The sequence below is a fragment of the Mercenaria mercenaria genome, chromosome 14, assembly GCF_021730395.1.
Source record: "Mercenaria mercenaria strain notata chromosome 14, MADL_Memer_1, whole genome shotgun sequence".
Classification (NCBI taxonomy): domain Eukaryota; kingdom Metazoa; phylum Mollusca; class Bivalvia; order Venerida; family Veneridae; genus Mercenaria; species Mercenaria mercenaria.
The window spans coordinates 49,094,197-49,119,143 of record NC_069374.1 but is presented as its reverse complement, the minus strand read 5'-3'; the positions used below and the strand labels follow the sequence as shown (position 1 = coordinate 49,119,143).

Genomic DNA, 24,947 nt, shown 5'->3' with positions numbered 1-24,947 from the left:
CATGAGACGAAGTGTCATGCGCAGTTCCCTTTTTAGAATTACTTCCCTTTGTTGTTACTATAAATAGCTTATATTGTAACTTTTTCATTACTAGTCGTAGGGAAAAATCGAGACCACTTTTCTGTAGTACAACATGCATGTATACATCCAATTATGAGGTGTATTTTGACCAATCTCTACCTGGTGAAGATTTTTGTGTGGACTTACAATTCTTTTTTGGATTTTTTTTGTTTTTGTTTTTTTTTTAAGATTACCTTCCCTTAGTTGTTACTATAAATAACTTATATTGTAACTTTTTTATAACTGACTGTAGGGAAAAAACAAGACCACTTTTCTGTGGTACAACATAGATGTTACTTTCAAATTTTAGGTGTATTTTAAGGTATCTCTACCAGGTAAGGAGTTTTTTTGTGGACTTAGAAAAACAAAAGACTTACAATGATTACTAAACAACCACAAAATTAAAATTCCATTTGCAAATACAGGTGCTAGAGTAAAGAAATTTGCTGTGACGGGCGTATATTGTGACATTCTGGCACTCTTGTTATCTAGATAGAATTCCTTTCCACTTAATTTTTGAAACTAATATGTAAAAAAATTAAGTTTATTATTTATACAGAAGGGTAGAGAGATGTTATTTCAACACAAGTGTATGCATCTGAGTGGCATACAAGGCAAAATCGTCCATATGAAGATCATAATGTAATTTGCTGTACGATTGTTAGACACATATGAATGGCACAACATACTTTTAAAATTGTATTAGCAAATACACACGTGGGATTTTCACAATTTTGCATGTTTAGTGGAGAATCAATTATTATGTACATAATGGCGGGTGCAAGTTGTCTTATTTAAAAAATGCTGTTAATCTAACTACGACGTGTAATCTAACTACGACGTGTACGTGTAATCTAACTACGACGTGTAAGCGCCGTTGTATGTTGGTAAATAACAAAATCAAAGTACTGACAGTGCAATACTGATGGAAGGTGATTTATGAAAAGAATCCGTTCCAAAAATGGCACAAGTGCTTTGATAATTAGAAAATCAACTATATTTAGAATTTGATTCGGCTAGCCACATCGCCAATATGATAATACACATTGGTGATGATATACAGTTGTTCAAACCCCCTGTAAAGTAAAAAGATGTAAATTTAAGGCATGCAGACGATAGTTATTCATTAGTTAATGAGGGACTATTTTTTACTGGGCATAAAAACTTGTAGGTTTATGATCAAGTTCACGGCTGCTTCTAATGTGGTGTTAGATTAGGCCAATTTTTTGGTCTGTAACGATGATGACTTTAGTGGTAAATTATTCCGCATTGGACTAAATTGTACAGTGGGTAATTATGAAATAGTTGCGAGACAGTCCATCCCTGATTAAATTCTGTGCGGTTACATAGAGAATGTAATTGTGATGAATCACCTTCCAAAATGCATTTTACATCATTGTGTTTATTGTATGACTACTACAGAGGAACGAAGTAACCGTGCAAGCAAAAATGCACGCAGATAATGTCTTTAACTTTATTCTGCTGGTTATTATCATATGTAACAAGGCCAAACTCCAATACAGAAATTTTGTATTAATAATTTTACGCAAATTGATTATTTAGAACTATAATGTTCCCAGGTCAGTTACAAATACTTTTTTCACTATTGTGTGTTTTTACCAAATATTGTCGGTAATGTAATGTCTAACGTCTTAAAATGCACTTTATGAAATGGATCTGGGAATTAATGTTTTAATTATGTATACATGATTGTATATAACAAATGATTTGTACAATATTTCTGAGTAACTACATGTAACACATGAAAAGAATGATGGTAATTAGATGAGTTCTTAGTTATTTTATGTCAATTTGCTAACTAAAATAATCACGTGTAAAAATAATCATTATGTACCCGTAATACAATTTTAGTGGTGTGTAACCTTCTAGCTAATGATCAAATTTTATGACTAGTATTTAGAAATATTCTAAGCATACAACCTCGGCATATTTCAGTTTATTTTGTAAACGCACTGTAGTAACTGTTGTCTGTGGCTGTGACATATTAAATTTAACATATCTTATTAACGTATATGTTGATTTTCGTGACCTCGCAGGTTGGTAGATACCACTTCAAATTTACCGTATCTGTATCCTCCTACCAGCAGTGGACAGCTTGATGTGATTTTTTTCTTTCAATTAAAAGTTTTTATAGGGTGAAAAATCAAAAAAGAGGATTAAATTGCAGATATTACACACTTTTAATAATATTTTTTACATAAAGGTGACTTTTTACTTTGAAATTGACCTTGACCTTGAATATTTTTGATATGTATGGATATGATTGTTAAGTGATGTTGGATATACACGCATTAAAAACAAACTGGTTTACAATATTTAGACAAATAAATCATGAACCAGTTACAATACGTAAATTTGACTGTTTTCCTCAAATTTTGGCGGCCATCTTGGACGCCATCTTGAATTTCTGAATTATCCAACCATTTTGATTGAAATGAAATTTTGCTACGTATTTTGCAGACCCTGACAAATATTTTGGTATATAAAAGTAACTGTTTACATACATAGACCAGTTGACCCCCAAAATAAGCATGATATGCTGGTTCATTTCCTACACTACTAGTAATATTATATTCAAATAATGGTGCATGAAGACGAGAAAAATCATTTTCCCATTTTTATGCCCCCACTTTGGGGGGGGGGGGGGGCATATAGATTTGCTTTTGTCCGTCCGTCCGTCCTTCCGTCCTTCCGCCAGTCTGTCCGTCCGTCCTTTCGAAAATGTTGTGTCGCGCGTAGCTCTGAAAGTATTTGACGTAGAGTCACAAAACTTTACAGGAATGTTGGTCAGCATGTGTAGTTGTGCACCTGGGGTTTCGCGTCCGGATTCATCCAGTCAAAAATTGGTCATTTTAATGTTGTGTCGTGCATAGCTCCAAAAGTATTTGACCTAGAATCACCAAAGTTTACAGGAATGTTGGTCAGCATGTGTAGTTGTGCACCTGGGGTTTCGCGTCCGGATTCATTCAGTCATGTAGAAGTTATGGTCCCTGACTTTGTAAAAATTAGTCATTTCAATGTTGTGTCGTGCCTAGTTTTGTAAGTATTCTATATAAATCTAGAAAGGATCAGCTTCATCAATATGACTTTCTTTATAATAATTATGATATCGGAAAATGTTTACAGAGTATGTATACAAAAGATGAAAACGCGAGGACTCTGACAATTATTCTATCAAAGCTACTGTATATTTATTAATGAAATATGTACACACTTCTCAAACTCTACGCAAAAGTACTGCATTATTTCAAGCTGAGGATAGTTATACAATTCATGGGAAATCAACTGTCCAAACCTCATGCCATGAATATCCTACCACTTTAGATTTCATACAGTTTGCCGGGTTTTAGTGATGCATATAGCCAGTCTATCCCTCTGATCCATGACATTCCGTGCAAAGCATGGTTGCAAATTTATTCCGTGCAAAGCATGGTTGTAAATTATCTAAATACATGTACACTGCTGACTTGCGTACAAATTAAACCAACTATCAGTCAAATCGAGTCTGCAATATTTACTATTTGTTTTGTCCTCATTGCTTCTGAGGGATCTATTTTTCAGATTTTGTTAGGGCCTAATATATTATGTTGTTATTAAGTGATTAAGTATATATCAATATCTATTTCAAGAAAAAAACAAAACAAAAAAAAATCATTAGATAATTTTAGGATTTTATTTAATGATAACATCCTTACATCATTTAAAGATGTTTCAGGAAATAACCTTTTTATTTACACTACAGTATGTTCTTTGATTTTAATGCCGACCGTAACTTTGAAAATTCTTGTCCGGGCTGTAATTCTGTCATCAATGAAGGAATTTTGAAATAGTTTGGCATAAATATATTAACCTTAATGAGACGACGTTTCATGTGTAACACTCAGACCCCTTTCTACAATGTCAAGGTCACACTTAGAAGTCAAACAGTCTGTTTTTTTGTCCGGATCGTAACTTTGCCATTCATCAAGAGGTTTTAAAAGTACTTAGCATAAATGTTTATCAAAATGAGAACCCTAGCTCCAAGGTCAAGGTGTTAACAGAGTTATTTTTGTGTCCGATCCATATTTCTGCTATCCATGGAGAGATTTTGAAATATCTTGGCATAAATGGTAACTATAATCAGACAATGTGTCACGCGCAAGACCCAGATCCCTTGCTCCAAGGTCAGTGTCATATTTAGAAGTCATATCATAATAGATCTTAACGTGTCCGATATATAACTCTGTTATCCATGAGGGGGTTTTGAAACAACTTGGCATAAATGTTTACCATAAGGAGGCAATGTGTTAAGCGCAAGACCCAGACCCCTAGCTCCAAGAACAAGTTTACACTTAGAAGTCAAGTGAAAGGTTTAGAGGGTCTGTTTCATATCCGATTTGTAACTCTGTCATTAATCATGTTACAATCTAAATATTTTAAGGTTTTGTACCAATTGCAAATTAGCTCAGTGGTAAAGCATACAGTCCATGTTAAACAGATCTTTTACCGTGTGGGTTCGAAACTCACCATCGACATTATTTTTTTTTTATCGTAAACATTAAGATTCCTTCATGAACTATGTGACAACACAACAGAGAAGTATCATAAGCCGATATGGCAGATCAGAAAAGTTTACCATTATATCAAAGATGATATTGACTAAATGCATGCATTTAAGCCATGCAAATAATAAACATACTGTTGTTTTATATAAAGGCATACATACAAATACAAACCATCAAGGAAAGAAACAAAACTATGGGAATGAAAATGAAAACATTAAAAATATTCCCCGATAACGAGAAAACGTGTCGTGCATAACAACCAGACCACTAGCTCCACGATCGCTGTCACATTTAGAGGTTAACGGTTTACATTGTGTGTTTCTTGTCAGTTCCATACCTATTCCGTCGGTGAAGACATTTTAAAATTACATGGCATAAACGTTCCCTATATTAAAATGACGTGTCAGACGCAAGTCCAAAATCTCTAGTTTCAAAGTCAAAGTCAAACTTAGATTAAAAAGCTAACATTTATGTTTCTTGTCCAGTCAATAACTCTGCCATCATCAAACATTACTTGTCACAATTTTCCCTATGATGAGTTAGTGTGTCATGTTCAAGACCCAGACCCTAGCTCTAAGGTCAAGGTTACCTTCGGAGAAATTTTTTCTCTTGTCGAAAAATTAGTCATAACTTAACTATTCTGGCATATTTTGCGCATCGAACTGTAGCATTCTTGGACAAACCTCGGGGACGTTTGTCACTAATAGTGCCATTTCTTGTTTGAGCTTCAATTCTAACTTTAAGAGTTATATATATTTGTACTTATCCCTTTAAAATGTCAAGGTCAGTAGTGGCTATTGTCAAGTTACCTTAAAGACACACCACTAACTAACTGTAACCTTTTGTATTTCCATAATGCTGTCTGACTAAAGTACATCTCCTATTACGCTATACTTAGGATCTGAAGACGTGCTATTGATAGCCTCGTTCTGACGACCATTCCGTTAGCCAGGCAGAAGGCTTACTTACAACATTTTGTAAGAATAAAAAATCTGTAAGCGACTGGTCCCGAATTCGAGTCCCTGACAGCCTACACATTTTTATTTACTTACAACATTTTGTAAGAATAAAAAATCTATATATAGACTGGGTTTTTGATAGTTACATTTTTATGACGTAAAGTGTCAGCCGGTTAGCTCTGTCGGTAAAGCGTTAGCTCTGTCGGTAGAGCACTTGCTCTGTAACGACTGGTCCCGAATTTGAGTCCCTGACAGCCTACACATTTTTCTTAATCTTTGACATTCGAACAAGTCGTCTGATTGGTTAAAATAAAAAAGGAAATAGAATTGCGAAATAAAATAGCAATTCTGGAAATCAAAAATATACAGAACACGATTAAGAATGGGTCCTTCTCGGATATTCGTTTAGAAGATCAAGTACTTCAGTCAGATTGTTCCATGATTGTAATTATACATTTTTGTATGGAGAAATGAGAAATAACAAGTGTCTAATTACAGTTTGACAGTAACAGATATAAGGCTAAGACAATGTATTACTAAATATAGTATTCAATTATTGTAGTAGTATGCACGGTACTTCATGTATTAAGGTGAGTTTAGATCACACTTTGTTTCTATATACAGTGTAAGATAGTTATTATTCTATTTTTTATAAAACTATACTGAGAAGAGAATGACTGAGTAAGTTTGCAGATGAAGTTATGAAAACCGGACTGAGCTTGTCCACCTATCATCTTGTAGAATAGTTGTATGATACCAGTATTACAAGAATTATTTGCACAAAGTTCATGTGGGAGGAAAAGTAGACCACTAGGTATTGGTGGGTCTTTAACTCTTCTAACTTGTTAAATACCGATGGATAAAAATAAATGCTAGAGCCTACAATTAACGGTCAATGCAATACGTTAATGTTACACGCCGATAGCCACACGAAAACTACATGCAGGTATAGACTTGCCACAGTTCTCTACTGCGAAAATCTAAAGTGGTAATTTTGACTGGGAATTCACGGCATGTCGTTGCAACGGGTCAGGGTTGGGGGATTAACGTAAGAGTTGTCTAACTATTGGGCTAATCCATGCTTGTCCAAGCTGACCGCGTTCATTCTCTTGATCACTGATTTTTAACATGTACAGTAAATTCAGTTCAGATAGGTATGCGACCTCGCCTAAATTATATATGACTGAGTCTGCGACAGCATTAATACATTCCGGTGGTCTTATTTACGGATAAAGGCCTGGATTTCCTCTGTTAAACCCCCAACTGCCATATAAAAGCCACAAGATGGTGCCGGGGCAGGTTTTTATATAAATTATGCATGTTTCACATCAGAGAGCCCTTTTTCAAAATTTTAAATAAACCACTGAATAAAAAGTTATGAAAAATTGCATAAATACACATTGAAATATTCTTTATCAATTGGTGTTTTTATCTTTTAAAACAAAAATTGTAGAAGTATAGTTTCAAAAAATTATTTAAACCTAACTGCCAAAAATTTGAATTTGCCGGGAGGAGCTAATGAGGTCATGAACCCTAGAGGAACAGAGAATGTAAACAATTCCCACGTGGTTAATTTTATCAACAAACCTGATCGTCAGAAGGCTTCGTATCAATGGAATTAACACCAGGCTAGAGTGCATTGCAAAACTTCTCCAGAAAGTAATTTTGAATTTTTAAACCAAATAGAATATCATAGTCATTTCTACAGTTATATTTTTATATGTCATATCATAAAAATGTTTTAAAGAAATAGGGAACTACTAATTACAGACATACAGTGATAAATATAATTTCAAATAGCTTATCATTTTTATTAGTCCTTATCACAGCAGCACTTGCTAATTTGTGTGTATTGTTCTGCATCCCAGACTTAAAGTTTATTATTTCTACATTTATTGCTAGGTTATCTCAATTAATGGACCAGCCAGCAATGATAATTTTAGTTAAATGAATGTTTGATTTTGAGTTTCATTGTTAAATTTACATAAACAAGATTAAAAATCAGGAATGCTAATCTTGACTCAATTTTTCATAGGATTGATACTGATATGGATGCACAATATGGATAATAATAGTTGTTTACCATCAAAACATGCAAAACAAATTTCTTCTTCAACTGACCATTGTTTACATCTGCCTGTGAATCATTTAAAGTGAGCTATTTTTAGCTAACAGACAGCCTAGAGTAGCGTTGTTATTTGATAGGCTCCTCCTACAAAACTTACTGCCAGGGTAGTAAAAGTTGGGGCTTTAAGGGAGGTAAATCCTCCGACGTTAAAGGAAAGTAGATTCAATAAGGTAAAAAGAGTTGTTCACCTTATCACGTTCACTTGATTAAAGTGAGAACAATAAATCGTGTTAGTTAATGCAGTTTGTGAGTAACTCTGGATAACCAACCGTTTAGAAGATTTTTTTTTAAATTACCATCAGTTGAACCTTTCGCACGGAAAGGACTGATGATTAAAAAGTAACTTTCTGTATTTTGACTCCAACCTTTCGTTGGAGAATGATAGTTTGGATATTTTTTCTTTTATAAATTCAAAATAAACACTACAAATGTGTATTGCTTCTGGCATATAATGGATATATATACATGTACATCGGATGTACATTACTGCGATGTCAACAGCGGTCGCAAATACTACTGTAGGACAACGAAACCAAGGATCACGAGTTCGTCTGAAAACTTATAACAGTTTCCATGTACCACAGGTAGTAATAAAATTATATCTGCAGGTATAAATTTATACCTGCGGGTATAAATTGGAAATGTACCCGGGGGTATAAAAATTGTACCCGCGGGCATAATTTTATACACAGGTATAAAATTATACCCGCGGGTATAAAAATTATACATATGGGTATAAAATTATACACACAGGTAAATTTTTATATCTTGCCTCCTACAAGTTTCTTGCATTTCTATTGATCAATAGACGTCACGTGGAGACAGGATATATTCCATATCCTGCTAGTACATTTCAGATATGAATTTTTATTTTTAAAAAATGGTTGCCGCTTTGTTAATTTACAAAGCGTGTAAGTAAAGGGTAGTCGGCAAGATAAAATCGTTCGCTTCGCTCTCGCTTGATATGGATTTCCTCGACAGCGTATATCCCTGATGAATGTGGGGGGGGGGGGGGGGGGGGGGGGGGGGGGGGAGGGAGGGATCCAGAGGCAATTTGTTGACATAATGACGCAATATTGTCCATGATTTTGAATGGAAAACTGTGGACAAATAACGTAACACTGTCCAGGATTTTGTAAAATTCCTATGAAAATTTGAGATCGTCGAAGCAACACAAAGAAACGCGCAATGATCAAAAGGTAATTAATAACCTTGAAATATTTTTCTGAGTAAAGTATCAATGACACAAAGAAGCGTGTCTTAAGTTAAGTGTACTGGTAGAAAATGTATAGAAAATTTCGGTACACGTAGTTGGTACCATACATCGCTCACGTTTATACAAAATACATATTCATCAGGCGAGTATGTGTCAGTGTAAATGAGCTGAGCGTTCATTTTCTAAGAAAACGTCATTAATCTGTTTGACACGAATCACACGTGCTACGAAATTAAGAAAATATGTCCAGTAAAAGAAGTAAGAGTAAGTAACAGTAGATATCCTTAAACTATAGACTTTGTATGATACGATTCTCTAATCTATATAAAGTATCCGTTCTGTATAACTTCTCACTGTCTGATCGTTCACAATTAGAATATAAAACAGACGTGTAATTCAATTTACACAGCATCATAAATGTCATAGCATTCTATTAGAGTTGTATACATGCGCCACTGTCATTGAAAGATCGGGACTTTTTCTAAAATATGTTTTATTTTCTTCCGTTTTCTGATACTCTGACCTTTACACAACCTAACTGTATTCGAAGAAATAACGAGAAATTTATGTAATATAGTATATATAGTATATTTTGGTGTATAAATTTTGGCACTATCTTTTTTTCAGCCTAACGCCTTAAAGACCCAACTTGCCCTCGAAATAGCGACCTTCATGGCCGAGTGGTTAACGTCGCTGACTTCAAATCAATTGCCCTTTATCTATGCGGGTTCGAGCCTCGCTCGGAGCGTTGAATTCTTCATGTGAGGAGGCCATCCAGCTGGCTTACGGAAGTTTGGTAGTTCTACAAGGTGCCTGCTCTTGATGAAAGGACGCACAGAGGGGCACCTGGGGTCTTCCTCCACCATCAAAGCTGGAAAGTCGCCATATGACTTTTAATTGTGTCGGTGTGACGTTAAACCTATCAAAATAAATAAAATAAATGTCCTCGAAATAAGTATAAATGGGAAGTAGAACATTTGCTTTCTGTGTAAGGCCTAGCACTAGTCAAATGAAATAAAATTTCTCAACATAAATTTAACTAATTTCCGGGTTGATATAGGCATTATGTTCGAAACCCGGCTCGTGACGGACGTCTCTACAATTGATTAAGAATAAGTCGCATGAATGAAAAAGAGTTGTCACAAGAGACAGTGCGCTCGACTATTCCGATGCAGGATAATAAAATAGTGTATATCTGAGAAAGCTTGAGCTATCACTAGATTGTTAGTTTCGTGTAAAGTGTTTTGAGACTGCCACTCGAGTGAATTCTTATTTGCATTTGTACGCCTCGTAGGCCTTAGTTTTTTACGGCCGCTTGACGGTATTGAATTCATCTTTATTTCCTGTTTAAATCTGGCCGGAGTGAAGGAAAACGTTTATTTTCTATGGCAAAATATAAAAATCAGTTTCCTGATTTTTCGTGTAATCATGTTACAGAAATTACAGAATGCTCCAGAATGTAGTTTAAAAATTCGGGACAGGGGACTTTGAACCTTGAACTTTGCCAAGCTACGCCCCACATTTCATATCAAACTACTTCGTTTAAAGAAAGTCATCGAAAATGTGAACAAAAAACAAATAACAAATACTTGGAATTTTGGTCCAAATCGTCAAGTATAAGGCAGTAACCAGTGTTTGTAATAAAAATGAAAAAAAAAGAATGAATTGCATACACGAGTTATGTATACTATACTTTGAATTTTCTTTTTGCAACTTCTGGTTCATTTTCCGGATAATAAGATATCAAATGACAGTATACATGTATTTGAAAACTAGAGCCGGAGACTGTTAAATACGTTACAAAACTATTCTGAAAGTAAAACATTTTTTATTAATATATTTCACGTTTTTAAAAACGACTCAAAATATATATGTACGGTGAAAATATTTTGTAGAATAGCTAATTTGTATTTACAATTTATTCAATAAATGTTATTTATGTAATAGCATCAAAGATCAGTGGCTTCTGCGTGAACATATAATTGCGAAGTATGTTAAGCTGAATTTCACGACATTTTCTACAAGAAAACATAAAATAATGCTATATTGAACTTCTCGATTTCCCAACTTACGACTTCCAGTTTAAAAATCTGTAAAATGTTAAATTGTGCAAGCACTATTTGTTTGTTTGTTTGTTTGTTTGTTTTTGGGTTTAACGCCGTTTTTCAACAGTATTTCATTTATCTAACGGCGGGCAGTTAACCTAACCAGTGTTCCTGGATTCTGTACCAGTACAAATCTGTTCTCCGCAAGTAACTACCAACTTCCCCACATGAATCTGAGGTGGAGGACTAATGATTTCAGACACAATGTCGTTTATCAAATAGTCACGGAGAACATACGCCCCGCCCGAGGATTGAACCCGCGATCCGTAGACCAACGCTCTTACCTACTGAGCTAAGCGGGCGGGCTCGTGCAAGCAGTAAGAAATAGTAAAGTTTATGATTTCATACTTCTCCACATCAGAGTTTCTAAAAAACTTCACGAAACCTGAAACCATGACATATGAAATATTCTACTATAACTTATATGGTGGCATGTTTCTGCCGTGAGATAGCTAGGTAGCTATAAAGATAATTTTGTAAACTTTCTAGGAAATGTTCTCATTTTTTGGAAATATTTCAATAATTATTAATATTTTCTGAATATTTTTATTTATTTCTAGAATATGTTTTGGCGCAAAGTTCCGCGTTAATGCTTGGAACTGCCACGAGATGTTTGAAAGCTATGTAGTGCATTTTTATTTATTTTTTTTTTTTTTGGAAACAATTATAGCAATAATTTTTTTTATAGATATGCTTCGTATTTCTTTAAAATTTTAGGATATTGAGATAAACTTTTCAGAAAAGTTCAAGATATCCTGATATTTTTTTCTGAAAGTATCGAAATGACTTTGTAGCTAATAAAGGGCAGTTGCGGGCACTTACAAAAAAAGTATCATTATAATATAGTAAATTATCACAAAAATATTTCCAGGAAACCTTCGACTATTGAGATAATCATTTCAGAACATTTCGTTTTGTGAAAATAATTTTTGAAGTACCGCGAAAGCTACCTATAACTAGCTCGTGGCGGAAATATGCCACCATAGACAAGCAATGCTTCAATTATGTTGTCGCCAAGTAACATCAATTTACAGAAGCGGCCTAGAGACAAGCAAATATCCTCCGAGAGGCACATGTGTGAGATAGAATTGTGCATGTGGTATTGCAGACAGAAATATGAGATTGTAAAAGTATTAAAACGTTCTTTTAACCTCGTATTCATGTCTTGGAAAACGTGAGGAAGTTGTTTACCTTTTCTCCTTGTTTCTATTTATACCGATTCAATAAATTTTGACATCTGTCAAGCGACACTATTTATAAACCTGCTGTTTCTTTCATTTAACGCTGGTTATGAATTAATTTAGTCAACAGAACATTGTAAATAATTACTCAAACAATTAAATTATGGATTAAAGGTATGTAGATTTTACGGAAGAAACGACACGGTAATTTTTTCTGTAAAAGAAAGGTGTTTGATTCGTCGCATTGTGTAAATTTTACATATACAGGCGTTGGGACTGTGTCGGCTGCTGAATAGAATAAAAAAGATATTTTTTATCGGTTCTTCTTTTCCAATCTACTTTTGTTGTTTCGAATACCATTCGGGTTGACAATTTTACTTAAATCCGCAATATAACGATAAACAAATGGACATGGATCTACGCGTATTAGCTTTTTTAGAATTTACAGCAGTAGCAATGGTAGGAACATGCATTGTCCGTGGCAGTATAGTTAGCAGTGGCAGCAGTGAAAGTAGGAACATGCATTGTCCGTGGCAGTATAGTTAGCAATGGCAGCAGTGAAAGTAGGAACATGCATTGTCCGTGGCAGTATAGTTAGCAATGTCAGCAGTGGGAGTAGGAACATGCATTGTCCGTGGCAGTATAGTTAGCAATGGTAGCAGTGAAAGTATGAACATGCATTGTCCGTGGCAGTATAGTTAGCAATGGCAGCAGTGAAAGTAGGAACATGCATTGTCCGTGGCAGTATAGTTAGCAATGGCAGCAGTGGAAGTAGGAACATGCATTGTCCGTGGCAGTATAGTTAGCAATGGTAGCAGTGAAAGTAGGAACATGCATTGTCCGTGGCAGTATAGTTAGCAATGGCAGCAGTGGAAGTAGGAACATGCATTGTCAGTGGCAGTATAGTTAGCAATGACAGAAGTGGAAATAGGAACATGCATTGTCAGCGGCAGTATAGTTAGCAATGACAGCAGTGGAAATAGGAACATGCATTGTCCGTGGCAGTATAGTTAGCAATGACAGCAATGGAAGAAGGAACATGCATTGTCAGCGGCAGAATAGTTAGCAATAACAGCAGTGGAAATAGGAACATGCATTGTTAGCGGCAGAATAGTTAGCAATGACATCAGTTGAAGTAGGAACATACATTGTAATCGATGTGTAGAGAATTAGCAATGATACCAGTAACAGTAGAAGCAACTGACATTTGAAGTCGCAGTGTAGAGAATTGGCAATACTGTAGAAGCATGCCATTTATAGTTACATTACAGACACTTAGCAATGACAGCTTAGGCATTTGTAGTCGCAGTGTAGAGTTAGAAATGACAATAGTGGTAGTATGAAATAGATAAAGTGAAGAACTAACTCCAGAAATATACTTTTTTACTTCAAAACTAACATGTTTCGTCCATTGGACTTCATCAGAGTATAAAAACAATACAATATGATGTCACAGGAAAGTAAGACGTCAATGACGATGTCAAATGACGTTACCCATTTTGGCGTAATATTCACATAAGAGCCGCGACATGAGAAAACCAACATAGTGGGTTTGCGACAAGCATGGATCCAAACCATCCTGCTCATCCGCGCAGTCTGGTCAGGATCCATGCTGTTCGCTTTCAAAGCCAATTGCAATTAGAGAAACTGTTAGCGAACAGCATGGATCCTGATCAGACTGCGCGGAGGATCAAAAATAGAAACTTATTCCCTGCAAAAATTGCAAAGCAAAAATAATATTAATACAGGCAAGGAAAACTAACTAATATGCAAAAATACATTAGGAAGAATCTGTGTGATAAAATGAAAGACTAAAAAATTATTTTAGCATTCTTGCCATGAGGCCAGGCTGTATTCAATGTATGAATCCAACGAGTCTCTTTCAAGCCTAAACCAGTCATTTTTTACCAAGTCGATTGGCATGAAAGAAAAATCACTATCAGAGTGATTTTCAGAATTGAAATGTTCAGATATATTTGTAGGAGTATCAGGAAAATTTCTAATATCAAATTTATGGCTGTTCATTCTTTGTGAACATGTCTGATGTGTTTGTCCCACATATTGTAACTTACACTTTTTGCATGTGATTAAATAGATAACATTTTCAGACATGCAGTTAAGGTTTTGCTTAACATCGTAAGTTTTCAAAGTTTGAGAGCTTGTAAACTGTGCAGATTCAGTGATATTAGCGCAATGAGAACACCGTGTTCTATTACATTTAAGAACACCACCATTTACATCCGAAGACACCAGGCTACTGTGAACCAAGATCACTGAGATTTGTAGGTCGCTTATAAGCAATAATTGGTTTGCATTGAACCAGGCTTCGTACACTGCTTTTCTCAGATAGCTCAAAAAGTCCCCAATATGTATTAAGGATCTGACCAATGTTTGGTAGGGATGGGTTGTATACGCAAACAAAGGAGATATCATTTGTGTTCTGCCTGTGAATGGGCATGGCTTCTTCGGTTGACAATGCTGATGCTTTAGCTAAAGCATCATCATATCCGACTTAGATATTAATTACGATTTTGGAAATACGTTCGCAATTTCTCCAGTTCATTTGTAAACAAATCATCATTAGAAGTGAGACGCCTGTATCGCTTTGCTTGGCTATATGGGATCCCTTTCTTGCATGAAAGAGGGTGACAGGATGAGAATTCAATGTATTGATGTGTATTGGTTGCTTTTTCATGAACAGAAAAATCAAAATTGCCATCTACAGTTCTGCCAATATTAACATCAAGAAATGTAGCTGTATCTCTTGAATAACTGTGGGTGAATTCTGTGTTTCCAGGATTTTATCATCGCATTTGTATTCTCAGTATATAGAATGAGCAATGCTAAACCAAACAAACAAATTATATGCGCAGTAACAGTTGTATAGGGGCCACTGAATCATGCACCTGCAACGCACTTGTTAGAGTTCCAATTCTAATCGGCTTACGTTATCTGACATAATATTATGCTGGTCAAACATATAAATGCAGGGTTTAAAGCATTAAATATTGTAACTGTTACATGTGTTTAATGGTCAGCCTTAATCTTAAACTATGTCGATAATTCAAATATGATTAATCTGACACAAACACATACATATATAATATACCATTGTGCGAGGTATATTTTACAATCCATTAAGCGACAATGAACTTCTTGTTGACGAGAATAGGTGTTGCAGAACTTCTTAAAATAAAACTGCAATCCATACATTCTTCAAAGGAGCTTATATAATAATAACCTTTTGTTTCACCCTTTATATGTTCTCCTACATAAAGAAAATTTGTCTTTAAGAGAATGAAATAATTTGTAACACGTTTGTTAATATTTCAGATCTGAAGGAAGATTTGATAGCCCTCTACAGGCATCAGTACCATTTACTGCCTCTATCACCCCTGATAGAAGAACAAGACACTCCTCTATTGAAGTTTTACGTCATGCCGGACATCAATTCAGTGGAAATCCAGAGGTCGTTTGGAGGTGGCAACGAAATTAAATCAAAGGTCACCTCATTGCGTGATGTGTTCTACAAGAAAAACAAAACGTGTCGTGAAATTTACCTTACTGCAGATGCTGGGTTCGGGAAAACTGCATTTAGTAAGCGACTCGTTTTGACCTGGTGTCAAGCCAAAAAGCGTATCGAAAGTGATCAAAAATTCTTTAAGGAGGAAGATATTCAGGCAATGTCAGAGTTTGAATTTGTGTTCTTGTTGTCATTGCGCGATTGTTTTAAGGAATGCGACATTGATGAGATGATCGTTAAACAAGTAATTCCGCGGTTGGCGCACACTTCTGTAACTGTAAGCGACATAGAAACTATTATTTCTAAGGGTAAAGGCTTAGTAATTCTGGACGGTTTAGATGAGTGGATACACCCTGAGACCATTTGTAGGCTAGGACCAAGTGACATTCCACACAGGAAAGCTAGGGAATCATGTACAATCCTCACAACAACTAGACCGTGGAAGTTGAGTGTCATCAGTTTAAGTTCAAGTCAAATAGATCAAAAGTTGGAACTTGTCGGATTTAACAATACGTCTGCTAAAGATTTAAAGAAAAATGTAATCTCACTTCTGACTGGTGACAATGACGAAGAAAAACACATTCAGGACTTTAATACCACTGTGAAACGTAAAGGCATTTCGGATTTGGAAGTAATTCCGCTTCTACTGATGTATCTTCTGTGTTTATGGTGTGATGGAATAGATCTAGGAAGATCTAAATGTGTATTGTACTGCCAAATTGTTGAACTGCTCCTGAAACGAACGTTTAAAAAATATACAGCCCTGCTACAGGCGCGCGAACCGGCCCAAGGTGATATCCCACAATATTTCAGAGAACATGTACATTGTAAGAAAAACTGCACCCTTCTGCAAGCTTTAGGACAATTAGCATTTGAAACATTATTCAGTGAAAAACGTGAAAGCACGCTGGTATTTAGTCAGTCGGCCACTGAAAGATATTTAAGCAAAGATGATTTGAAGTTATGTCTTCTCTCAGGAATATTAACACAAAGTAAGGAAGTAAAATTAGCCAGTGAAAGTTATAAAGTTTCGTTTTCCCACAAAACAGTACAAGAATATTTCTGTGCCCTGTACATTTGCTCCCAAAATGAAAATGATGTTAAAGAAATAGTCAAACAAAAATTTAACAGTGTACAAAATATTCTTGATATGTCGGCAGTGTTTGTTTTCACCAGTGGAATGAATGCAGAAATCATGTCTTCAATATCACGCGAATTAATGTCTGTAATCAGTGAAGATCAAAAAACGAGAACATACAGATCTATGACAAACTACGATTCCAGGTACGTTAATCCTCTGAGAGACATACAAAACATGTACATTTCTTGTTTGAAAGAAAACCCGGACAACACTTCTCTTTGTTTCCAGGATTTTATCATCGGTGGAGAATGTCAACAAGAAAATCACTTCTTGAATTTAAAACAGCTGGTGATACACAATAAAAGAAATATTAAGTCATTAAGTATCAGAATACAAGGCATTCGTTGTTTACGTGAACTTATCGATCAGTGTGAACTTGGTGACCTGCACAGCGTCAAGAAAATATTTTACCGAGGAGAATGCAAGGAAGCGGAAATTATTCGGTTGTTGACAAACAAGTCGTTGGAATGTGTAACTGTTGTATCACATACATGGCAAGGTAATAACTTTATACCCGAACTTAGTTCTTGTTCCAGTGAACTGTCTAAAACATTTCAGAATATTTCTCAGTTACGAGCAATTTATATCGATTGTTTCAAGATGGAGCACGATGTGCTGAAGGAGTTTCTGAATTATATTATAAACAGAAAATCAATGGCGGAGATTAGATTGTACAACTTACACTGTGTCACACACGATATTTCCTGCGGAGAAATGAATTTGGACTTTTCCCAGCATTCAGATCTAAGGACGTTAGGATTGAGCCATATACCTGTGTCACAATTAAAAGTGAATGTATCGTCGTTAGAGGATTGTACTGTAGGACATTTATCTAAACCCGGTCTGTTCACGTCATTGCTGAGAGAGCTGCCAGCAGCCAGTAAACTACACACATTTATGTGTGGTTATCTAAAATCTTCCGGTGACATTGAAACATTGCTGCAGACATTACCATTGTTAGTTCCAGTGAAAGAAGTTACGTTGTGGTATATCAACCTAGGTGAAAGGTCACTGTCTCTGTCACCGGAAATGGTGAATATACAGTTTGTTTACTTGTATGAGGTAACAATGTCTGGTTCATCATTACATAATCTAGTTAAGGTAGTAGAGAAACTTCCACACTCAGTGACAGTAAGAATGATAGATTGTAATATAACACCGGAAACAGAATTTGCAGACGTTAAAAAATATATAAAAACATCGGAGAATTTCGTGGTCACGTTTAATGGAATCAGTCAGTACGACACGTACGTGTTTGAGTTTCAAACAACTGAAGCTGGAAGTCGAGTACATTAAGTTAACCAGTGGACTTGGACTGATAGTGTAAATATTTGTAAAAGCATTACTCATTTATTTAAATATATGTAACATAAAAACAATACACAGTGACATATGACATGTATATATTTATGCAGAGTTAAAAATGGCCGCGGTGAAATACACATGGAAATGAATTCTGAGGAATTTTTTTAAAAAATGGAACCTATAGTTTTGTACACATGGATGAAAAGATGGATATTCTTCATTATTTGACACAAGTAAGTTATTTTATATTGTTTTTATTGATTTTACCAAATGTATTTATTTTAAAATTTATTTACATTTTACAGAACTGATGTGTACAGTATGTAGGCGCAGAATAAAACACTTTGTTTTTGTACAAGGGCGAAACAACTAAAATTTCCAAACACCATTACTGTATAGTAAGAGTTTTTGATAAAGTCATATATCTCTCTTCAAACTTAGAATATGCATTTACTATCAAAATCAACACCAGGAGAAAAAAATCCCCATAACTCTGATTTCAATTTTGACAGATTTATGCCCCTTTTTATCTTAGTATTTTTGTGTAGTTATTATAATGTTATTACTAAAGTCAAATAGGCTAGATCTATCGCTTTTACTGTCAAAGCTTTTGACTTAAAACTTACAATGGTTATTAACTATCAAAGTCTTCGCTAGGAGAAGCAAACCCCATAACTCTGCTATGAATTTTAACAGAGTTATGTCCCTTTTTAACTTGGAGTTTATTGTTTAAAGGTTTTGATAAAGACATTAAACAGGTCTAGGAAAGTGGTATATTTACAGATTATCTGTAAATTTACAGATAATCTATAATTTTACAGATTTTTCAATCTGTAAATTTACAGATCAAATGTTTGGAAATTGCTAAAATTTTACTTGGATTCAAAATCGCAGCTTGAAATTAATTGATTTATTTATGGTACACATAAATAAAGGTCAATTGTAACTTTCACTCATTTCTGTTGACTTTGATTTTTTTGAAAATGCCAAAAATTCAAAGTCAATAAAAATGGCTCAAACACACAAATGATGTTAATTTGTCCATTCTGTAAATAAACAAATTAATTTTAAGCTGCGGTTTTGGAAATAAATGTAATTTTATCAATTTTCATAAACACAATCTGTAAATTTACAGATCAAAAAATCTGTAAATTTATATATCATCTGTAAATTTACGGATAATCTGTAAATATACCACTTTCCTAGACCTGTTAAAGTCAAATCTCAGTAACTATCAAAGATTTTGATTTGAAACTTATAGATCTAAAAGTAATTTACTTTCAAAGTGTACACTGGCCAAGAGAAACAATTCCTTTAACTCTGATTTGAATTTGACAGAGTTATGCCCCTTTTTGACTTCGATTTTTTTTAAAGTTTTTTTTCATTGAAAGTCAAATATCTCTGTTTCTATCAAAGCTTTTGACTTGAAACTTAAAATAGTAAAGGACTATCAAAGTCTTTATCAGGAGAAACAATCCCCATAACTCTGATTGGAATTTTAACAGAGTTATGTCCCTTTTATCATAGAATTGTTTGGTAAAAGTTTTTTTTATAAAGTCAAATATCTCTGTCACTTTCAAAGCTTTTGACTTGAAACTTTTAAAGTTATGTACTTTCAAAGTATCATTCAGGAAAAACAATCCCAACAACTCTGATTCGAATTCGACAGAGTTATGCCCCCTTTTAACTTGGATTTTTTTGTTAAGTTTTTTATAAAGTCAAATATCTCTGTTACTAGAGCTCTGTCAAAGCTTTTGACTTGAAACTTAAAACCGATATTTACTTTCAAAGTCTACACTGGCCAGGAGAAACAATCTCCATAACTCTGATTTGAATTTGACAGAGTTATGCCCCTTTTTGACTTGGATTTTTAAAAAAGTTTTTTTTATAAAGTCAAATTCAAATATCTCTGTTACTATAAAAGCTTTTGACTTGAAACTTAAAATAGTTATTTACGTTCAAAGTCTTCACCAGGAGAAACAATCCCCATAACTCTAATTAGAATTTTAACAGAGTTATTTCCCTTTTATCTTAGAATGTTTTGGTTAAAGTTTTTTATAAAGTGAATTATTTCTGCCACTTTCAAAGCTTTTGACTTTAAACTTTTAATAGTTATGTACTTTCAAAGTCTACACCAGGAGAAACAATCCCAATAACTCTGATTTGAATTTGATATAGTTATGCCCCTTTTTATGCCCCCCTTCGAAGAAGGTGGGGTGTATTGTTTTGCAGATGTCGGTCGGTCGGAATGTAGACCAATCAGTTTCCAGATGATAACTCAAGAACGCTTGGGCCTAGGATCATGAATGTTGATAGGGAGGTCGGTCATCACCAGCAGATGACCCCTATTTATTTTGAGGTCTGTATGTCAAAGGTCAAGGTCACATTGACCCTGAATAGTAAAACGGTTTCCGGATGATAACTCAAGAACGCTTGGGCCTAGGATCATGAAAGTTGATAGGGAGGTTGGTCATGACCAGCAGATGACCCCTATTAATTTTGAGGTCAATATATTAAAGGTCAAGGTCACAGTGACCCTGAACAGTGAAACGGTTTCCGGATGGTAACTCAAGAACGCATAGGCCTAGGGTCACAATAGTTATGTACTTTCAAAGTCTACACCAGGAGAAACAATCCCAATAACTCTGATTTGAATTTGATATAGTTATGCCCCTTTTTATGCCCCCCTTCGAAGAAGGTGGGGTGTATTGTTTTGCAGATGTCGGTCGGTCGGAATGTAGACCAATCAGTTTCCAGATGATAACTCAAGAACGCTTGGGCCTAGGATCATGAATGTTGATAGGGAGGTTGGTCATGACCAGCAGATGACCCCTATTGATTTTTGAGGTCAGTATGTCAAAGGTCAAGGTCACATTGACCAGGAACAGTAAAATGGTTTATGGGCAGTAACTCAAGAACGCTTGGGCCTAGTGTCAGGGAAATTGATAGTTAGGTTGGTCATGATCAGCAGATGACTTCTATTGATTTTGAGGTCATTAGGTCAAAGGTCAAGGTCACATTGGCCAGGAACAGTGAAAATGGTTTCTGATCTTCTTGTCTAAAACCACAGAGCCTAGGGCTTTGATATTTAGTATGAAGCATCATCTAGTGAAAGATGATTCAAATTATTGCCCTGGGGTCTAATATGGCCCCGCCTCGGGGGTCACATGATTTATATAGACTTATATAGGGAAAAACTTTGAAAAACCTCTTGTCCAAAACCACAGGGCCTAGGGCTTTGATATTTTGTATGTGACATCATCTAGTGTGCTTCTACTAAGATTGTTCAAATTACCTCCCTAGGGTCAAATATGGCCCCGCCCCGGGGTCACATGGTTTACAGAGACTTATATAGGGAAAAACTTTGAAAATCTTCTTGTTCAAACCACAAAGACTAGGGCTTTGATATTTGTAATGTAGCATCATCTAGTGATTCTCTACCAAGTTTGCTCAAATTATCCCCCTAGGGTCAAATATGGCCCCGCCCTGGGGGTCACATGGTTCATAATTATAGACTTATATAGGGAAAGCTTTTAAAAACTTCTTGTCAATAACCTACAACATTTAAATTTTGACCACATGTATGGTTTTGAGTGGCAAGATGAACCTTGACATGAGTTGACCTTGACCTAGTGACCTACTTTCACATTTATGTAGCTACAGCCTTCAAATTTGGACCACATGCATAGTTTTGTGCACCGAAAAAACTTTTGACCTTGACATTGACCTACTTTCACATTTTTGAAGGTACAGCTAGGCTTCAAATTTGGACCACATGCATAGTTTTGTGTTTTGAAATGAAATTTGACCTTGATTTTGACCTAGTGACCTACTTTCACATTCCTCAAGCTACAGCCTTCAAATTTGGACCACATGCATAGTTTTGTGTACCAAAAAAAATTTGACCTTGAAATTGACCTAGTGACCTACTTTCACATTTTTGAAGATACAGGCTTCAAATATGGACCACATGCATAGTTTTGTGTACCGAAATGAACTTTGATCTTGAGATTGACCTACTGACCTACTTTCACATTTTTGATTGTAGAGACTTCAGATTTGGACCGCATGCATATTTTTGTGTTCTGAATTGAAATTTGACATTGATTTTTACCTACTACCTACTTTCACATTTCTCAAGCTACAGCCTCCAAATTTGAAGCGCATGCATATTTCTGTCTACCGAAATGAAATTTGACGTTGATATTGATCTAGTGACCTACTTTCACATTTCTCAAGCCACAGCTTTCAAATTTGGACCACATATTCACATGATTTTGTACCGAAATGAAATTTGACCTTGATTTTGACCTTGAGCTAGTTTTGAAATTTGGAACATTCAAAAATGGCTCAGTGGATGGCACCAAGATCACATTGTAATCTCTTGTTAGGTAAAGGTCAAGGTCAGATTAAACCAGAATGGTAGAACTTTTGTTTACAGTGAGCATATAATTTCTGTTCTTGTGCAATTACTAAATGCATCAAGGGGGGCATTTCGTGTTTGACGAGCTCTTGTTAACTTGGATTTTTTGGTTAGTTTTTTTATAAAGTCAAATATCTCTGTTACTATCAAAGCTTTTGACTTAAAGCTTAAAATTTTATTTACTTCCAAAGTCTACACCAGGAGAAACAATTATAATTAATCCCCACTCTGATTTGAATTGTGTCAGGATTATGCCCTTTTTAACTTAAAATGTTTTAGTTAATTACAGTTCTATAAAGCTTTTACTGGCAAAAAATGCTATAATTCAGTCATAGTCAAGCATTGAGCAAAGTCAAGCACACTGTCTTAGGCGTAAAAAATTGTTTATTTCCGGTATTCCAACCTTCCCTAAATTTTTTGCCCAACCCAGGTACCCTGAATGTTTCGGGGTTTTTTTTTTTTGCCTTGTAAAATATTTTTTCAACTTTTTAACAAAAAGTTGCTAAACTGCACTTTTTATGCGACTTTCAAAACTTAGTTAACTAAAAAATTCTTACGTTAACAAGAGCTGTCCGTAAGACAGCAGACTTGACTTTTCTCAGTGCTTGACTCTTAAATAAGCGCTTTGACAGTTAAAACTTAAAACAGTTATTAACTATCAAAGGCTTCACCAGTAGAAACTGATTAGAATTTTGCAGAGTAATGCCTAATTTCAAATTAGAATTTTTGGGTTAAAGTTCTGGCAAAGCTTATTCAGAATCAAGCATTAAGGAAAGTCAAGTGTGCTGTCTTACGGACAGCTCTTGTTATGCCCTGCCAAAGGCGCCACAATCAAACACTAGTTAAATTTTGTATTCTAAATTGATAGCTGTGTACATTTACATGATCTGTATTTACTGTAAAATGGACTGCTCGTATTTCAGTTTTGACATTATCATTTATAATTCATAGGGGTATTTACTGAAGATTTACTGACTGAACAGTGAACAATGCAGATCATGACCAAACTGCACAGATATGCATGCTGATCTTGGTCTGCACTGGTTGCAAAGGCAAATACAACTGCTGCCAAAGTTAAGTATGCTTAGACTTAAAAAAGTGTCTATTCCTTTGATGTAATGGATTAAAGAAAATATTTTTGCTGTGTTCAATTCTACTTAAATAGGTATACATGTACAGGTGTCTGTTTGGTGTGCCTGTTATACTGGTGAAAATAAGCTAATACTGTTTCAAGGCAGAGTATAATGAGACATGTATAATGTGTTACAGGTTGAGAAGAGACTTGCAGCGAGACTGGAGATAGCACTGGATGCCTGGACAAAATATTTATAATATGGTCTGCTTGGTAAGAAAGAAGATAAGGTTGATACACAATGGACACTGATATTTCACAGCAGCCCAGTCGGAAACAAAGGTAAAATAGTAAGAATGCAAGCTTGTGTAAAAAGTTACCTTTAGCCCGCCCACTTAGCTCAGTAGGTAGAGCGTTGGTCTACAAATCGCGGGGTCATGAGTTCAATCCTCAGGCGGGGCGTATGTTCTCTGTGACTATTTGATAAACGACATTGTGTCTTAAATCATGAGTCTCCACCTCTGATTCTCTGATTCATGTGGGTAAGTTGGCAGTTACTTGCGAAGAACAGGTTTGTACTGGTACAGAATCCAGGAACGCTGGTTAGGTTAACTGCCCACCGTTACATGACTGAAATACTGTTGAAAAATGGTGTTAAACCCAAAACAAACAAACAAAAGTTACTTTTAGACAGGCATGTCCTCTATTTCATACAATAGTGAATATCATGACAGCTGAAGTTAGACGGAAATGTTTAATTGTGAATTGCAAGGATATTATGATTTAAATTTGTATATTTTTTTTTAAGAAAAGTAAGGAAAAGTTTACAGTTTCCACAAACAAAATAATAGGTCTTGATTTCTACTAGTAATTTCCATTTCATGTCCTGTTAGATTATTGATTTCTTTTTGAAATAGAAATTGTTGACATTTGTAGCCTATGATTCATGAGCAATTCATAACAAGTCAGTTGATCTATGTGAACCCACCAGTTCAAGAGTTAACATAAAGCAGGAACTGTTTGGTTGGGAGGCCATTGTTTAAAGTCTTCGAAGGATTAAAAACTCTAGATATCAGGTTTGTTTTAAAATATTTGTAATTTTGATGACTTTAGATGGAGGTAACATTCCGGTGGATGTGGTAAGGATTTGATGACTTGATATGGGGTAAGGTTTTTGTGAGATGGGGTAAAGCTTTGATGACTTGGCATTTGGCAAGGAGTAAGTGATTAGATTGGGTAAGGTTTTGATGACTGGAAATTCAAATACAG

The 24,947-nt window shown here is 35.2% G+C and overlaps 2 protein-coding genes across 9 annotated transcripts in view; one reads left to right on the top strand and one right to left on the bottom strand.

The window, feature by feature from the left end:
- The window catches only part of LOC123527519 (ABC transporter F family member 4-like), a 182,739-nt gene that overhangs the window by 65,171 nt on the left and 92,621 nt on the right, over positions 1 to 24,947 (bottom strand). The window lies entirely within an intron of this gene.
- Positions 1 to 24,947, top strand: part of LOC123527516 (uncharacterized) — a 148,588-nt gene that overhangs the window by 85,269 nt on the left and 38,372 nt on the right. For 6 of the 8 annotated variants that reach the window (XM_053523444.1, XM_053523446.1, XM_053523448.1 and 3 more), the window contains exons 7-9: positions 15,548 to 18,416; positions 23,876 to 24,020; positions 24,615 to 24,754. In XM_053523444.1, coding sequence (XP_053379419.1) covers positions 15,548 to 18,174 — 2,627 coding nt within the window. In that variant the 3' untranslated portion in view covers positions 18,175 to 18,416; positions 23,876 to 24,020; positions 24,615 to 24,754. Of the gene's footprint in view, positions 1 to 15,547; positions 18,417 to 23,557; positions 23,846 to 23,875; positions 24,021 to 24,614; positions 24,755 to 24,947 lie in introns of those variants that run through there. The other 2 variants (XM_053523447.1, XM_053523449.1) reach the window with 2 other exon arrangements.